We start from the raw sequence: 15476 nt of genomic DNA, 5'->3' as shown, positions 1-15476 counted from the left end.
CTATAGCTTTATAGTAGAGTTTGAAATTTGGTATTGATATTCCTCCAGCAGTGTTCTTTCCGTTGAGGAGCGTTTTTGCTATTCGGGGTCTTTTATTGTTCCAGATGTATTTTTGGATTGCCTCTTCTATTTCCTTGAAGAATGAGGTTGGAATTTTGCTTGGTATTGCATAGAATTTGTAGATAGCTTTGGGAAATATTGCCATTTTCACGATGTTAATCTTTCCAGTCAAGGAGCATGGGAGGTTTTGCCATTTCTAAGTTCTGTTTTAATTACCTTTTTCAAGATTTTAAAGTTTTCATCATAGAGGTCCTTCACTTCTTTGGTTAAGTTAATTCCTAGGTATTGTATTTTTTGTGGGGCTATTACAAATGGAGTTGCTTTCCTAATTTCAGCCACTCTTTTCTCATTGTTGGCATACAGAAAAGCCGTTGATTTTGGGGGGTTAATTTTATACCCTGCTACTTTGCCAACGTTTTGAATCAGCTTGAGTAATTTGGGAGTGGAGTCTATGGGATTCTTTAAATACAAGATCATGTCATCTGCAAAGAGGGAGAGTTTTATTTCTTCTTTCCCTATTTGGATCTTCTTTATGTCTACATGTTGTCTTATTGCTGTAGCTAGGCATTCTAATACTAGATTGAAGAGAAGTGGAGAGAATGGACATCTTTGTCTTGTTCCTGACTTAAGGGGAAATGGCTTTAGTTTTTCACCATTAAGTATAATGCTGGCTGTAGGTTTGTCATATACAGGCTTTATTGTGTTGAGGAATGTTCCATGGATTCCTAATTTTTCCAAAACTTCATCATAAAGGGGTATTGGATCTTGTCGAATGATCTTTCTGCATCTATTGAGATAACCATGTGGTTCTTATTCTTGCTCCTGTTAATGTGATGAATAATATTAATTGATTTGTGTATATTGAACCAGCTTTGCATCCCTGAAATGAATCCTGTTTGATTGTGGTGTATGATTTTTTGGATGAATTGTTGAAGACGATTGGCCAAAATTTTGATGAGAAGGTTTGCATCAATATTCATCAAAAAATGGGTCTATAGTTCTCTTTCTTTGATGAGTCACTGCCTGGTTTTGGGATGAGGGTGATAATCGCTTCATAGAATGTGTTCGGTAGTGAACTCTCTATTTCAATTTCATTGAAGTGTTGGAGGAGTATTGGTGTGAGCTCTGCTTTGAAGGTCTTGTAAAGTTCCGCTGTAAAACCATCTGTTCCTGGACTTTTCTTAGCTGGGAGGTCTCTTATTGCTGTTTCTATATCAATGCTTGATATGGGCCTGTTAAGATGGTTTAACTCATCTTGGTTTAGTTTTGGCATGTCAATATATGCTAGGAAAAGGTCCATTTCTATCAAGTTCTCAAATTTATTACCATAAAGTTTTGAGAAGTATTCTCTTATAATGTTCTGAATCTTTGTTGTTTCTGTGGTGATGTTTCCATTCTCATCTCTGAGTTTATTTATTTGGGTGTGTTCTCTTCTTTTTCTGATAAGATTTGCTAAGGATCTGTCAATTTTGTTAATTTTTTCGAAGAACCAACTCTTTGTTTTGTTGATTCTTTCTATAGTTTTTTTGGATTCTAATTCATTTAATTCTGATTCAATTTTAATTATTTCTTTCCATCCACTGGATTGGGGTTTATCTTGCTGCTCTTTTTCAAGGAGGTTTAGATGTGTCATTAAATTGTTGGTTTCAGATATCTCCAATTTGTTCATGTAGGAGCTCAGAACTATAAACTTGCCTCTGAGTACTGCCTTTCCTGTGTCTCAGAGGAGCTGGTAATTTGTGTGTTCATTTTTGTTGAATAGCATGAACACTTGAATTTCCTTTCTAATCTCTTCCATGACCCACTCTTGATTCAGCAGTGTGGTGTTCAGCCTCCATTCTTTGGTGGCTTTTGGTGTTGAGTTCTAATTTTATTCCCTTGTGGTCAGAGAAAATGCAAGGTATAACTTCAATGTTTCTGAATTTAGACAAGTTTGCTTTGTGGCCTAAAATGTGGTCTATTTTAGAAAATGTTCCATGTGCTGCTGAGAAAAACGTATATTCTGATGCTGCTGGGTGAAATGTTCGGTACATGTCTGTTAAATCTAGTTGATCTATGTAGCTGTTTAGTTCTGAGCGTTCTCTGTTGAGTTTTTGCCGAGTTGATCTATTTAGTGGGGAGAGTGGTGTGTTAAAATCCCCAACAATTAATGTCTTTGGAACTATATGGGATTTGAGGGAAAGTTGTGTTTCTTGGATAAATTTGGGTGCTCCATTGTTGGCGATTAGATATTTAGAATTGTAATATCCTACTGATGGAGAGATATCTTAATTAGTATGTAGTGGCCTTCTTTATCTCTTCTCACGAATTTTAATTTGAAGTCTATTTTATCTGATATTAGGATTGCAACTCCCGCCTGTTTATGGGAGTTGTTTGCTTGGTAGATTTTGTTCCAGCCTTTAACATTGAAAATGTTTTTGTTTTTACGGGCAAGATGTGACTCTTGAAGGCAGCAGATAGAAGGGTCTTGTTTTTTAATCCAACTAGACAGTCTATGTCGCTTAATTGGAGAGTTAAGTCTGTTAACATTAAGAGAGAGGACTGAGAGGTATTTGGGAGTTCCTGCCATGTTATCCACCGTCTTGGGGGCTGTGAAAACTTGGTTCTTCCTATGGTTCTTGGGTTCTCAGTTTGGGTGCAGTTTCTTGGCCTTTATTGTGGTCTTGGTTTTCTATGTGTAGGACATCTTTAAGAATCTTTTGTAGGGCTGGTTTGGTGGAGATGTATTGTTTCAATTTTTCTTTGCTATGAAAGGTTTTTATTTGGCCTTCAGTTATGAAGGAGAGTTTAGCTGAGTACAGTATTCTTTGTTGATAGTTGTTTGTGTTTAGGGCATGGCATACATCATTCCAGGCTCTTCTTGCTTTGATTGTCTCTGCTGAGAAATCTGAGGTGATTCTTTTTTGTTTCCCTTTATAGGTGATTAATCTTTTCTCCTTGACAACTTTAAGGATCTTTTCCTTGGTCTGAGTTGATCCTGTGTGGATTATAATGTGATGGTGGGATTTCCTATTGTGGTCTGGTCTATTTGGAGTTCTGAAAGCTTCTTGTATCTGAATAGACTTATCTTTTTGTATGTTTGGGAAATTCTCTTCTAGGATCCTGTGAAACAAATTTCCTAGACCATTAACTTCTGTTTCTAGGTGCTCCTCTAAACCCATTATCCTTAGATTAGGTCTTCTGATGGTGTCTTCCAAGTGTTGGATAGATCTATCATATTTCTTGGACTTGTCTTGGATGGTTGTATGTTCTTTCTCTATAATATCTAGGCTGTCTTCAATCCCTGAGATTCGATGTTCTGCATGGTCTAACCTGCTGTCAAGACTCTCTACTTTGTTTTTTATCTCTTTTCCTTCTAATTGGTCAGCTTTGATGGCTTCAAATTCTTTGTTGAAGCTTTGTTTTAAATCTTGTATGAACTTCTTTACTTCCTTAATTTGGTGTTCAGTGTTTATTCTCAAATCACTTCGTTGATTGGTTATGGTTTCCTTGGACTCCCATTCTTTCTGTTGAATTCCATTCAGCATTCCCTTTGTGGTCTCCCTGACTTCCTTCAGCTCTTTGTTAATGGATTCCATGAATGCTTTTAGTGATCTTTGTGTATTCTCTTCCTGCTCTCTCAATTCCTGTATTACTCTTTGATTAGCCCCCTCCCATTTGTGGGATTCCTGTAGTTCTCTTTGAGTGTTCTCAGCCTGCTCACCCCATTCCTGCCTTTCTCTTTGAGTATTCTCAAGCTGCTCAAGCAAATCCTATATCAGTTTTTGAGTAGCTTCCTCACGCTTATGATATTCCTGTATGAACTTTTGGATTGCCTCCTCTCTCTCCCTATCACGTTCATACAGAGTCCTTTGCTTTCTATCTTTTCATTTATCATGTTTGCCAGCAGTGTTTGTAGAGCTATTTGGGAACTCTCCTCTGGATTATTCATTATCTGTTCTGTCCCCTGATTATCAAGATTGGGAATTGAGATATCCGGATTTGCCATTTTTCTTGTGTTTTTCCGGCTTACTCTGCCCATTTGAGATCAAAAGAAAACCAGTTTTGCGCTAGAACACTATCTTAAGGCAAGCATCAACCAAAGTCTGAATTTGCACAGTCAATAGTCTACAGATACAATCTAGTTCAACAGATACATCTATTCAACATCAAACAACTATATGTTAATGGGCTACGAACCACAAAGAAGAATTTGGAAAACCAGAAATTATTAGGGTTAGGGAGAGATGTAGGTAAAAAATAGGAATTGATTGATGTGGGGAGGCACAGGGAGAGTTAACTAAGTCCTAATCTCAAGCAGGAAATAGGTTGGGTAGGATGAAAGTAGAGAGAGAGAGAAAAAAGAAAAAAGGGAAAGGGAAAAGAAAAGAGACCAGAAAAAATAGAAAAGTAAAAATTAATAACATTATGTAGTTAGGAAAACACTCTATTTAGAGAAGAACGTGAATATATTAAGAGAAGAGGAGGGATATAAAGGAGATGTGAAAAACTTAAAAATAAAAATGCTTAAAATATTATATAGGTATGAAGAGATAGTACTGCCATTAAGGAATTTAAGTCTCAGAGGTTTTGAATTGAGTAATAAATTTGTGGATTAAGTGTGTACATAATAGGGGATAGGGTCTAATAGTCAACTATGGGTTTATCTGAGGATGTGCAGGACAAGAATTAAGTCACATAAAGAAGAACGAAAGAGAGGAGAAGGTGAAAAGGATAAGAAAGGAAGAAAAAAGATGAGAAGTTCAGTAGAGCTAAACAAAAAACAAAAAGATAATTTAAAAAGAGAAAAAAAAAAAGAGAAAGAAGACCAAAAAAGAAAGCAAAAACGCACACTCCCATATCCCCAAAATAAAAATTATAAGAGGAAAAGAAAGTTTCTGGAAAACATTTTTTTTTATCAAAAAAGGCAAAGATTAAAGATTGAAAAAAGTTTTACAAAAGAAAAAAAAAATTTTTATATAAGGTACCAAAAATAAAAACTAAAAAAAAAAAAAAAAAAAAAAAGAAGAGGAAGAGAAAAAAGAAAAAAAAACAAAAAAACAAAAAAAAAAAAACCAACAAAAAAACCCAAAAATTTCTTTGATTTTTTTTTTTCGGGAGGAGTAGGGAAAATCCTGTATGTCCCTCGTGTCCATAACCAGCCTCTTGTTGGAGTCTCTGGTCTGCTTGTGGTCCTGTGGCTTGGTTGGTTTCTTAAGTCAGTTTGTTGGAACAGGCAGTAAAATGCTCTGCTTTACCCAGGATTTGGCGATCCTCCTCCCAGGCTAGTTCATTGGGAGACAGATCTGCTTTGAGTATCACAAAAGAGGGGGATGCAGTGATGATGCTAGGTTCTGGTAGCTTTTCTGGGGCTGGTTTGTGAAAACTTCACAGAGCCCAGCCTGGAGCCATTCTCAGGGTTTCTGTTTGCTGATTTTCGATTGCTTGTCGAGGCTGCTAGAGGGAGGGGCAGCCTCTGGCTCTGATTACCCAGTGATGAAACCCACTCCTCGGGCTGGCGCCCAAGCTGGGTGACTTTTCCCTGGGTGGAGCTGAGTCTGGCAGGTCATGCCGCCGTTAAGTTCTTGTTAAGTTCTTGTGACCTGCTAAATGACTCGTTTTATTCCAAGACCTGAGCTGGAGCTAGCAGCTCCTCTGAGCTTTGTCGGTATCCAAGATGGAGATCACTGGTGCTGGATGGGGGAGGGGTGGCCTTCCCTCCTCTGCTCCCTGAGAAGGAGTGAGTACGTCAGGCTTCTACTCAGGCCAAGTCTTTGTTACTGGGTCGTCTCTGGTCTGCGAACTGCAGGATGAAGATGTCTGCTCCTTGTCGGTTCTTGCTGGTGTTGAATAGAATCCGCTCGCCTGGTGCATCTGGCTTCTTCGTCACGGACTCTCTGTTGCTCAGGTATGGCGGCTGCACTTGCCCGCCACTGCCACAGCTGCCGCCGCCGCCGCGGCTGCTGGCAAGGGCTCAGAAGTGTCTCCTTGCCTGGGTTGCCTTCTCTGGCCAAAATCTCTGTCCTGTGATGGCTCACTTGGTGTAATTCTCTGACTTAGGACTGTTCACTGGAACTCTAAAACTGCTTTCTATGTGAGAGCTTACTTAGACTCCAGCTTCTCCTCTGCCATCTTCCCTCCAAGCTACTTCTTTCCTCTTAAATTATTAAAACTTTTTGAATAGTTCATGCTATGCTAAAATTTAAGCTCAGTTATCTTAAGGTTTTGAATATATGTTTTTCTGCTAGCTCCCACCTTAAATTGTTGAATTGCTAACTCTTGATCAAGATTAAAATTTTGCATTTGATCTGTAATGTGGAAAACGCTGGAAACTAAAATAATGGGTTCGGAATATATGTGATCAAATATAATAAATGCTATACTTCCTCTTTTTTTTTTTTTTTTTTTTTTTGGTCGGTTGTGGGGCTTGATCAAAGGACCGAGGCTGACACAAAGTGAAAGTTAAGCAAAGTTGTTTTTTTTTTGTACTTTTTCTTATTGTAAAACTGTTGTACAGAGGGGTTACAGTTACATGAGCAAGATAATGAATACATTTCCTATTGAGCATTGTTGCCTCCTCCTTGTTTTCTCCCTATCATCCCTTCCCTCCCTGCTCCACAATCCCCCTTCCCCCCACCAAGTTGTAAAGTTCGTTTTTTACATAGTGTTTTGTACATCTCATTGTTACAATGGGTCAACCTGTATCCTTATTTAAGCATTTTGTTTTTTTTTTCCCTTCCTCTCCCAAAATTAGAGAAGTGTATATATAAGATGAAGGGGACCGGGTGCCAGTGGCTCACTGCTGTAATCCTTATTACCCAGGAGTGTGAGATCTGAGGATCATGGTTTAAAGCCAGCCGGACAAAAAAGTCCATGAGACTCTTATCTCCAATTAACCACTCCAATTAAGCACTCGCCTTGAGCTGAAGAACACCGGGACAAAACCCAGGCCTAGAGTTCAAGCCCCACCACCGACCAAAAAAAATGTAGAGTCGTTGCGCCCTGCCAAGGGTCTGGAGTTTTTGGCTACAGCTGTTACTGCTGCAGCCCCAGCTGCTGCCCCAGGCTGGCTGGGCTATTCCTGTGGGCCAGTGCATAGAGGCACTGGGCCCGTATTCTAGGGTGATTCATCAGAGCTGCTGCTGCTGCTCAGATTAGGCTAGGCTGTTTATGCCAGCGGGGCAAAAGTGCCATGCTGCCAGTCTAGAGTTGTTCACTGCTGCTGCCAGGTGCTGCTGCTCTTGGCTAGGTTGGGCTGCATATGCCCACCAGGCAGAAGTACCACACCGGGGAGGGGGGATGTTCATGTGGGTTCTGTGTTCTGAGTTTTGTGTTAGCATTTTCTGGGTTGGCACCAGCTCTTGGGAGTCTTCCTGGAGCCTTGAGACACTTGTGGCGTCCTCGGTGGGTCCAGAGCTGGGGTGCTTGAGTAGCTTAGCATGGAGTCCCCAAGCACGATGGCATGGAGCTTCGCTGCCAGCAAGGGTTGGAGGAAGGGTTTTCCCACTGCACCATCTTTGTGTAGATTCTAAAGTTTTTCCCTTTTCTTTTTTCACTTCCTGTATCTCTCTGAATGATTTCCTTTTTATTGTTGCCGGTCTCTTGGAGAAAGGGAGCACTGAAACCTAAACTATTTGGCTGGAGAAAACTGTGGTGTTTCCCTACATGTTCTGTCCCTATCTTGGCCATCCACTGACAATAGTATCTTAAGAAGAAAGCTACCTTACATTTGTTTCTACCATTACTTTTCCAAACATAGTTTAAGATTAACCTGAAACACTTGGATCTTTCATGATATGGAAATATGTTTATTCTCGTATATAGGAAATGACATATGCCTTTCATATGACATATGTCTTTCATGCTCAATACATGGCACATCTTGGAACAGAAATTCTCTTTTGAAAGAATTATAAGAAATGGAAACATATTTTTTAAATATAACATTTTTTGCTTAGATGGTTTGATGCAGAACAGTTTTCTTTTCATTCTGAATTTGGAAGTTCAAGAAGAACAAAAAGTACCAAAACCATACTTGTGATTCTCTGTTCATGTAGCATAAACTAGTTTGGTACATAACATGTAGCAGCAATGTTTAAGTTCCCATTAGAAAAATAACATGAATTCTACACAATTATTATTGTTTCTTGTTTAATGCTTTGGCTGAAATCACTAGATCACTTTCCTTCTTGAGAAAGAGAGGACAGGAAGAGAATGTTGCAGGATGAATCTGACATTGTTTGGAAAACTGCCCCTTCTGGGGAAGGGGTTGTTTTGTTTTCACAGCTAGGTTTTTCATGTAGTGCTTGATCTCAGCACTGTGTTCATTAATCAAAGAAGAATAAACAAAACAAAAGAGAAAATAAAAACTTACACCTCAAAAAAACCTTTTCAGAAGTTCCATATATATGCATATATGTACATATATATTTCTGCATGTATATACACACATATGCATACATGCATGCATATACACTTTTTTTCTTGTAACAGCCCTGAGAAAAGGAGGAAGAGAATTAAACAAAATGTATAGAAACAAATTAGCAGCTGGACATGCAAACTAAGCTATGATTAACCCAGTGTTTTAGCAAATCACAAATTTCACAGTTTAATATTGAGGAGGCAGGCAGAACAACAAACAAATCATACATTTCTCAACCTCACTAATAAAGTGTGGCAAGATCTTATTCACTACAAGGGTACAGATCAAGTCTAAATAAAGCTTTAAATCAATAGTAGGGGCTAATCCCTGCTACATCACCACAACGAAGAGTGGCTTTTCTCCACAATACTGCAAGTTTAGTGTGGAGAGTTGCAAAGAAAAACAAAATACAAAGAAACTCCAAATAACAAGAAAAAGAACAAATGTCTGCCTGGATGGTGCAAGACAGGGGAGGGGGGTGAGAGGAAAGGGAAGGGAGTGAAACTGGGGCAGAAGGCCACTGCCCTTAGGAAAGGCAAGAGCCCCCAGAGGGACACAACAAGCAGAAGCCTGAGTATCTTAGGGTCTCAGGTGAAGGAAAGGGGTCTGGACCCACATCAGCTACAATGGGGGACATCTATTGCTTTCATAGAATAACCCTGGGTCAGTTAAGGAATAATGGTAGTGTATCATCAAGCCCCAACCCATCACTCTTGTCTTTCATCTTTGGATGTGTAGTTTTATTACCAGATGTGGTAGTATGTGGTAATATTTCCTTGCTTTTCAAATGACAGTAGCACAGCTGACTGGTGGGGGGGGGTTACAGAAAGGAAGGGAGGGGGGATGGTGGTGTAAGGCTTTGAAATGGGCTTAGCAGGAAGAAGGGTGACAGGCATGCTACACAATCTAGAGCAAGATATCCCAAGAGATTTATTTTTATAGTATTGTTTGTGTTTCTTTTTCTGTTTTTTTAAAAATCTTTTATCACTGTTTTTATTTTCTGTACCCTTTGTCTTGTTTGTAAGTTTATCTGATTTGGGGATGGGAAGGGGAAGCACAGAAATGGTGGGACAGGGGCTGGGAAGGTGGCTCAGTGGTAGAGTGCTTGGCTTGCATGCCTGAGGCCCTGGGTTCGATTCCTCAGCACCACATAAGCAAAAAGAAAAAAGTCGGAAGTAGCACTGTGGCTCAAGTGGTAGAGTGCTAGCCTTGAGCTGAAGAGCTGAGGAACAGCACCCAGGTCCAGAGTTCAGGCCCCATGACCGGACCCCCCCCCCAAAAAAAAAGAAAAAAGAAAGAAATGGTGGGACAAAGGGTAAACTAATTCATTAGTGATACTCACTAGATTGTAGTTTGGAAATAAACTCTACAACTTGTGTGAAGAGTGAAGTAAGAAGGGTAATAACTAGGAGAAAATGGGGGGACATAAAACTGTTGAAAAAGAAATGTACTCATTACCTGATTTATGTAACTGTAATTTCTCTTTACATCACCTTTACAATAAAATATTTTTTTAAATTGAGAAAAAGTAAATAAAATAACTGTTTTAGTTAGTCTTTGATAAAGTGATACTTTTTTGTAGTATGCTTATTTTAAAAAATAATTTTGGTCAAGTTACTAAACATAAAAAGAATATTGTTCATCTACTTTTAGTTGTAGCAGTACCAAAAATACAATTTCACATTAACAACCTCTATAAAACATTGACTGCTATGACTAGAGCTATGAGATCTATGTGGTGCAATATGTAAGAAATGGTCTATTTGCCTTTTAAAAGCTATTTGTTGATAGTATAGATGCAAAGACTTGGATGTTGTGTGTAAATCATTGATAGATAAGGTTTTATAAAAAAAACAATGATTATACCCAACTACCCTATGCTCATGCCTGTAATCTAGCCACTCACAAAGCTAAGATCTAAGGGTCCCAGTTAGAAGCCAGTGAAGCAGAAAAGAATGAGCTACCCTTTTTTTGTATTATTTATTGTGAAAATACTGTACAGAGGGGTTACAATTACAAGGGCAAGATAACGAGTACATTTCTTATCAAGCATTGTAGCCTCCTCTTTTGTTTCCCCTTCTCATCCTTCCTCCCCCCCCCCCACCCCCCCAATCCTCCCTGCCCCCCCACACATCCAAATGATTTTTTTCTTTCATGTGATTGTTTCTAACACATTTATAAGATTATTTCTTTGTTGCTTTGTATGTCCCTTCCCCACAGAATGAGATACTCTTATCTCCTATGAACTACTAAAAAGCTGTAAGTAGATCTGTGGATTAGAGGATAAAGTGCTAAAGTGAGGGAAGAAACAAACAAACAAACCCTCAGGGACAACACCCAGGCCTCAGGACTAGCACAAAAAAGAAAGAGAAAGGGAAAAAAAGAAGGAAGGAAAGAAGGAAGGAAGGAAGGAAGGAAGGAAGGAAGGAAGGAAGGAAGGAAGGAAGGAAGGAAGGAAGGAAGGAAGGAAGGAAGGAAGGAAAGAAAAGAGTCTGGTTGCCCATGCATGTAATCTTAGCTGAGATCTGAGGCTGAGATCTGATGATCAAGGTTTGAAGCCAACCTAGGCAGGAAAATTCATGAGACTCTTTAAAATATATAGAGAGGCTGGGAAGGTGGTTCAGTGGTAGAGTGCTTGCCTTGCATGCATGAGTCCCTGGATTCGATTCCTCAGCACCACATGAACAGAAAAAAAAAAAGCCAGAAGTGGTGCTGTGGCTCAAGTGGTAGAGTGCTAGCTTTGAGTTGAAGAGCTGAAGGACAGCTCCCAGGCCCAGAGTTCAGGCCCCATGACTGGACTCAAATGAATAAATACATACATATATACATACATACATACATATTGTAAAGGTGATGTACAGAGGGGTTACAGTATAAAAAGTCAAGTATTGAGTAAACTTTTTTTGAACAGTGTAATTGTAATATCCAATTAACCATAAGAAAAAACTGGAAGAAGAACTGTGACTCAAAGTGGTAGAGCTTTGAGCAGAAAAGTTCAGGGACAGTGCCCAGGTCCTCTGTTCTAGCCCCACGAGTCGAAAAAAGTAAAAAGAAAGAGAGAAGGAAAGGAAGGAAGGAAGGAAGGAAGGAGAGAGGAAGGAAGGAGAGAGGAAGGAAGGAGAGAGAAAGGAAGGAAGGAAAGAAAGAAAGAAAAGAGAGAGAAGAAGGAATGGAAGGAGGGATGGAGGAAGGGTAAGAAAAAAGGAAGGAAGAAAGGAAGATAGGCAGGCAGGCAGGAAGGAAGGAAGGAAGGAAGGAAGGAAGGAAGGAAGGAAGCAAGCAAGCAAGCAAGCAAACAAGCAACCAAGCAAGCAAGCAAACAATGACTACTTAAGAGAAGCCAAATCACAACCTGCTTAAGAGCTTCTACAGTATATAAAGGGCATGTTTTATTTTTAGATGATGTCCAGTTTACTTTAAAGCTAATGATATAAAAGACTTAAATTCACTGAATATTAAAATAATGCTTTGGATAAGTTATGATATCTCATATTAAAAGCTAAAATTGCATGGGATAAAATACATTTATATTTTCCATTTAGGTTCTCAAGAATTGCAGACTACACATTCTGCTGTGCTCTGTTATTTTGTAGTTGTGTTTTCTTTGAGTATGATCTTCATATGTAGTTTTTGTTTTTGTGTGAGGATGGTGGGAAAAGCGAATGAAAGGAAGGAACCTCTAAGATGTAATCTTGTTCCAAAGCATGTCACAATTGATGAATGGAACAGAAACCCTCCAATTTGTTTCAGATAATATTCTCTTACATTAAGATAATAGAACACCTTTATTGAAATTCTAATGAACAATCGTCTCTGCCAAACTGGAAAATTAAACATAATTTGTTATTGCTTGGACGGTTTGAAGAGAGTTGTTAATAGCAATGTTACTAATAATTAAACATTTTTAGCAAATCGTATCAAAATGTTAGAGGATACATTATTAATTCATAACACTTCTCTTTTTTTCCAGGAAGATTAACTCTTAAACATTAATTAGGAAGCATGTCCATCAAATGCATTGTGTTTTAAGTAATTTCCCTTTAATAATGCTTAGATGGATATTAAATTTTTTTGCAAAAATTTAGTATGTATAAACATAGAAATTGCTGGCATAGGATGCATACCTGCAATCCTACCTACTCTGGAGGAGAAGGTGGGAATGTTAAAGTCGAACCCAGTTTGAGTAAAGTAAGCAACAGACTGAGGAACTAACAAGAAAGAACTGGAGGGGTGGCTCCATGTACAGTGCTTAAGGCTCAGAGTTCCATCTCCAGTTCAACAATAAATAAGTAAATAAAATAAATAAATAAATGCCCAAGCCCAGAGTTCAGGCCTCACAACTGACAATAATAATATTAATAATAATAATAATATAAGTGAAAATATCAAAGGCACTATATAATTTTTGTTGTTAAACTGTAGGTTGTTATAGATTTATTGAGAGATATTAAGTCAAACACCTAATTTCATTAAATATGATCTTCCTCTTATTTTTCTGGTTATTACTTAGGAGATATTGAAAATGTGTTGTGTATGGTTACTTCAGTAAGACTATATTTTATTGAATGTTGGTTTGGAGATGAGTGTAATGCTGGCTTCATAGAATGAGTTTGGTAGTGATTCCTCCCTTTCAAACTCATAGAAAGATTTTGAGGCATATTAGTATTAGTTCTTTAAATATCCCAGAAAATTCCATTGTGCATCCATCCAGACTTAGACGTTGTGGGCTGACATTTTTTTTGTTGCCATTTCAGTCTCATTGCTTTGTACAGATGTTTTAAGTGTATTATATCCTCTTGGGTTATCTTTGATACATTATGGTCATCTAGGAATGTAGTCATTTCTTCTACATGTTCTAGTTTGTTGACATAATGCCTTGAGATTTTTTCCCCTATAATATTTTAAAAGTTACTTGTGTCTGTTGTGATATCTCTTTTCAAGTATATATAATGAAGCAAATCAGACTGATAGCCAAAAGAGTCACATTTTTCTCCTATGTGAAAACCTAAATTATAAATATGTTTAAATGTATACAAGATAATATGAATATATACATAAACATATTATCTAAGATATACTGTAAGCTAAAAAGGATTCCAAGGGGGTAACTCCTTTCAATAATTTTGTTAACTTGAAATATGATAAAACAAATATTAGGAAACTAGAATACATGTTGTTGGAGAAGGGTTAGGCCAAAGTGTTAGGCCAAAGGGTAAGGATAAAGGAGACCAATGGAGAGAGGGAAGGATGAGTGGATGCAATCATAACATTCAATGCATATATAAAAATGAAACCAGGTAAATGGATTAGATTGGTAGATTCAGAGAGATGTGGCAGTGGGATGCAAGGTTTGATATTGGTCAGCTTGACCAATATCACTGTATTTATAAAGTGAGATGTTAGATTCAAACTCTTTGCACAAATACTTAATGATAATAATTGAAAAGATTATAATTGTAGCTTGGTGATGAAATATTCAAAGATAAAATTAAAAAAAATGTAAATTTGCCATGTTGTACTCTGAGTGTGCTTAAAGAGAGAAAAATAAATGTCAGGATAATAGGAAAGACTTTTTGGTAAATAAAACATAAACTTAGTGATACTAAGCTTACTGAAATACAGATAGTTTGATACCAAAAAATAGAAGAGATAGGGTCTTTAAAACAAATCAAAAAACTTTAAATGTATTTTGCTTTTAAAATGATAGAATTTCTCAGAGTGAAATATAAATTAATTTAAATTCAAATCCAAGCCCCATCTAAATTAATTTCACTTCCCTGCACCTCATTTTGTGCCACTGTAAAGCTATATAAAATATACAATATACACATATATGGATACATACATGCATACATATTCCTCATTAATCATCTAAATGATTAATGGGAGACTGAGAAAATGATTTTAGTCTGAGGACATTCTATCTCTCCAAGCACCTGTTTCCTTCATAGAAAAAATATGTTATTACATTTGGAAGAAATGAGTTTTCTATCTAATTTTGGAGATTTCTTATTCCTTGTTTTTATACAAGTTGTAAAGTATATAGTATTCAAAATTAAAATTATGTACCCTATATTGTCTATATAATAGCAGCTTCTAAATATTAATAAAATATTTTTCAGCAAAGTTTTTTTGAAAATAACTTAGTTTTTTTTTTTTTAATTGCAGGAGAAAACTGCAAGACCACAGAATACAGCAAGATGAAAAGCATGCTTCTGGATTTACAAAACCAGAAGAGCATCATACAAGATAATAAAAATCCTAAGAGTGATGATGTATCACAGAAGATTTTGGTGGATCAAATGTTTAAATATTTTGATGCAGATAGTAATGGATTTATAGATAGTAATGAACTAACTCAGGTATGATTAATGATTAAGCCAGTGATTAATCAAGTAAGTTAATAATTAATGATAAAATCAACAAGCTTATTACTTATAGGCAGTATACATAATACATTTTTGTTTGTCAGAATTTATTATATAAAAATCTTATATATAACCTGTTATTAAAAATGTATGAATACAACTTGAAGAGTAAAAACTGGTGATTTTAGATAGGCACAATGGTGCAGTTTGTTATTTCCAACAAGGTGGAGAGAGATTCAGGAGGATGTGGAGATATAAACTAATGCCATATCTCAAAATGTTAGGTGCTAGGGTAATAGCACAGTATAGAATTCTAGTATAGTAGCTGGGCGCTGGTGGCTCATGCCTGTAATCCTAGCTACTCAGGAGGCTGAGGATCGCGGTTCAAAGCCAGGAACAACTGTGAAACTCTTACCTTCAATAAACCACCAAAAAACTGGAAGTGGCGCTGTAGCTCAAGTGGTAGAGAGCTAGCCTTGAGCTGAAGAGCTGAGGGACCGCATTTAGGCCCAGAGTTCAAGCACCAAGACCGACAAAAAAAAAAAAAGAATTCTAGTATAGTATCTGTAAGGCTCTGAGTTTTGGTCTTCAACAGCACAACAGAATATCTATCTATCTATCTCTGTGTGTGTGTGTATGTGTGTGTA

General features: G+C 37.5%; 1 protein-coding gene across 3 annotated transcripts in view; it reads left to right on the top strand.

Moving 5' to 3' along the window:
- Fstl5 (follistatin like 5) overlaps positions 1 to 15476 on the top strand; it is a 718855-nt gene that overhangs the window by 323993 nt on the left and 379386 nt on the right. For all 3 annotated transcript variants that reach the window (XM_042668417.1, XM_042668419.1, XM_042668418.1), the window contains exon 4: positions 14630 to 14823. In XM_042668417.1, the coding sequence (XP_042524351.1) occupies positions 14630 to 14823 (194 nt within the window). The remainder of the gene's footprint in view (positions 1 to 14629; positions 14824 to 15476) is intronic.

The sequence above is a fragment of the Dipodomys spectabilis genome, unplaced genomic scaffold (genome assembly GCF_019054845.1).
Source record: "Dipodomys spectabilis isolate Male_0828 unplaced genomic scaffold, ASM1905484v1 ptg000436l, whole genome shotgun sequence".
NCBI classification, from domain to species: Eukaryota; Metazoa; Chordata; class Mammalia; order Rodentia; family Heteromyidae; genus Dipodomys; species Dipodomys spectabilis.
Note: the sequence above shows the minus strand (reverse complement) of the source record. Positions and strands in the feature narration are given on the sequence as shown.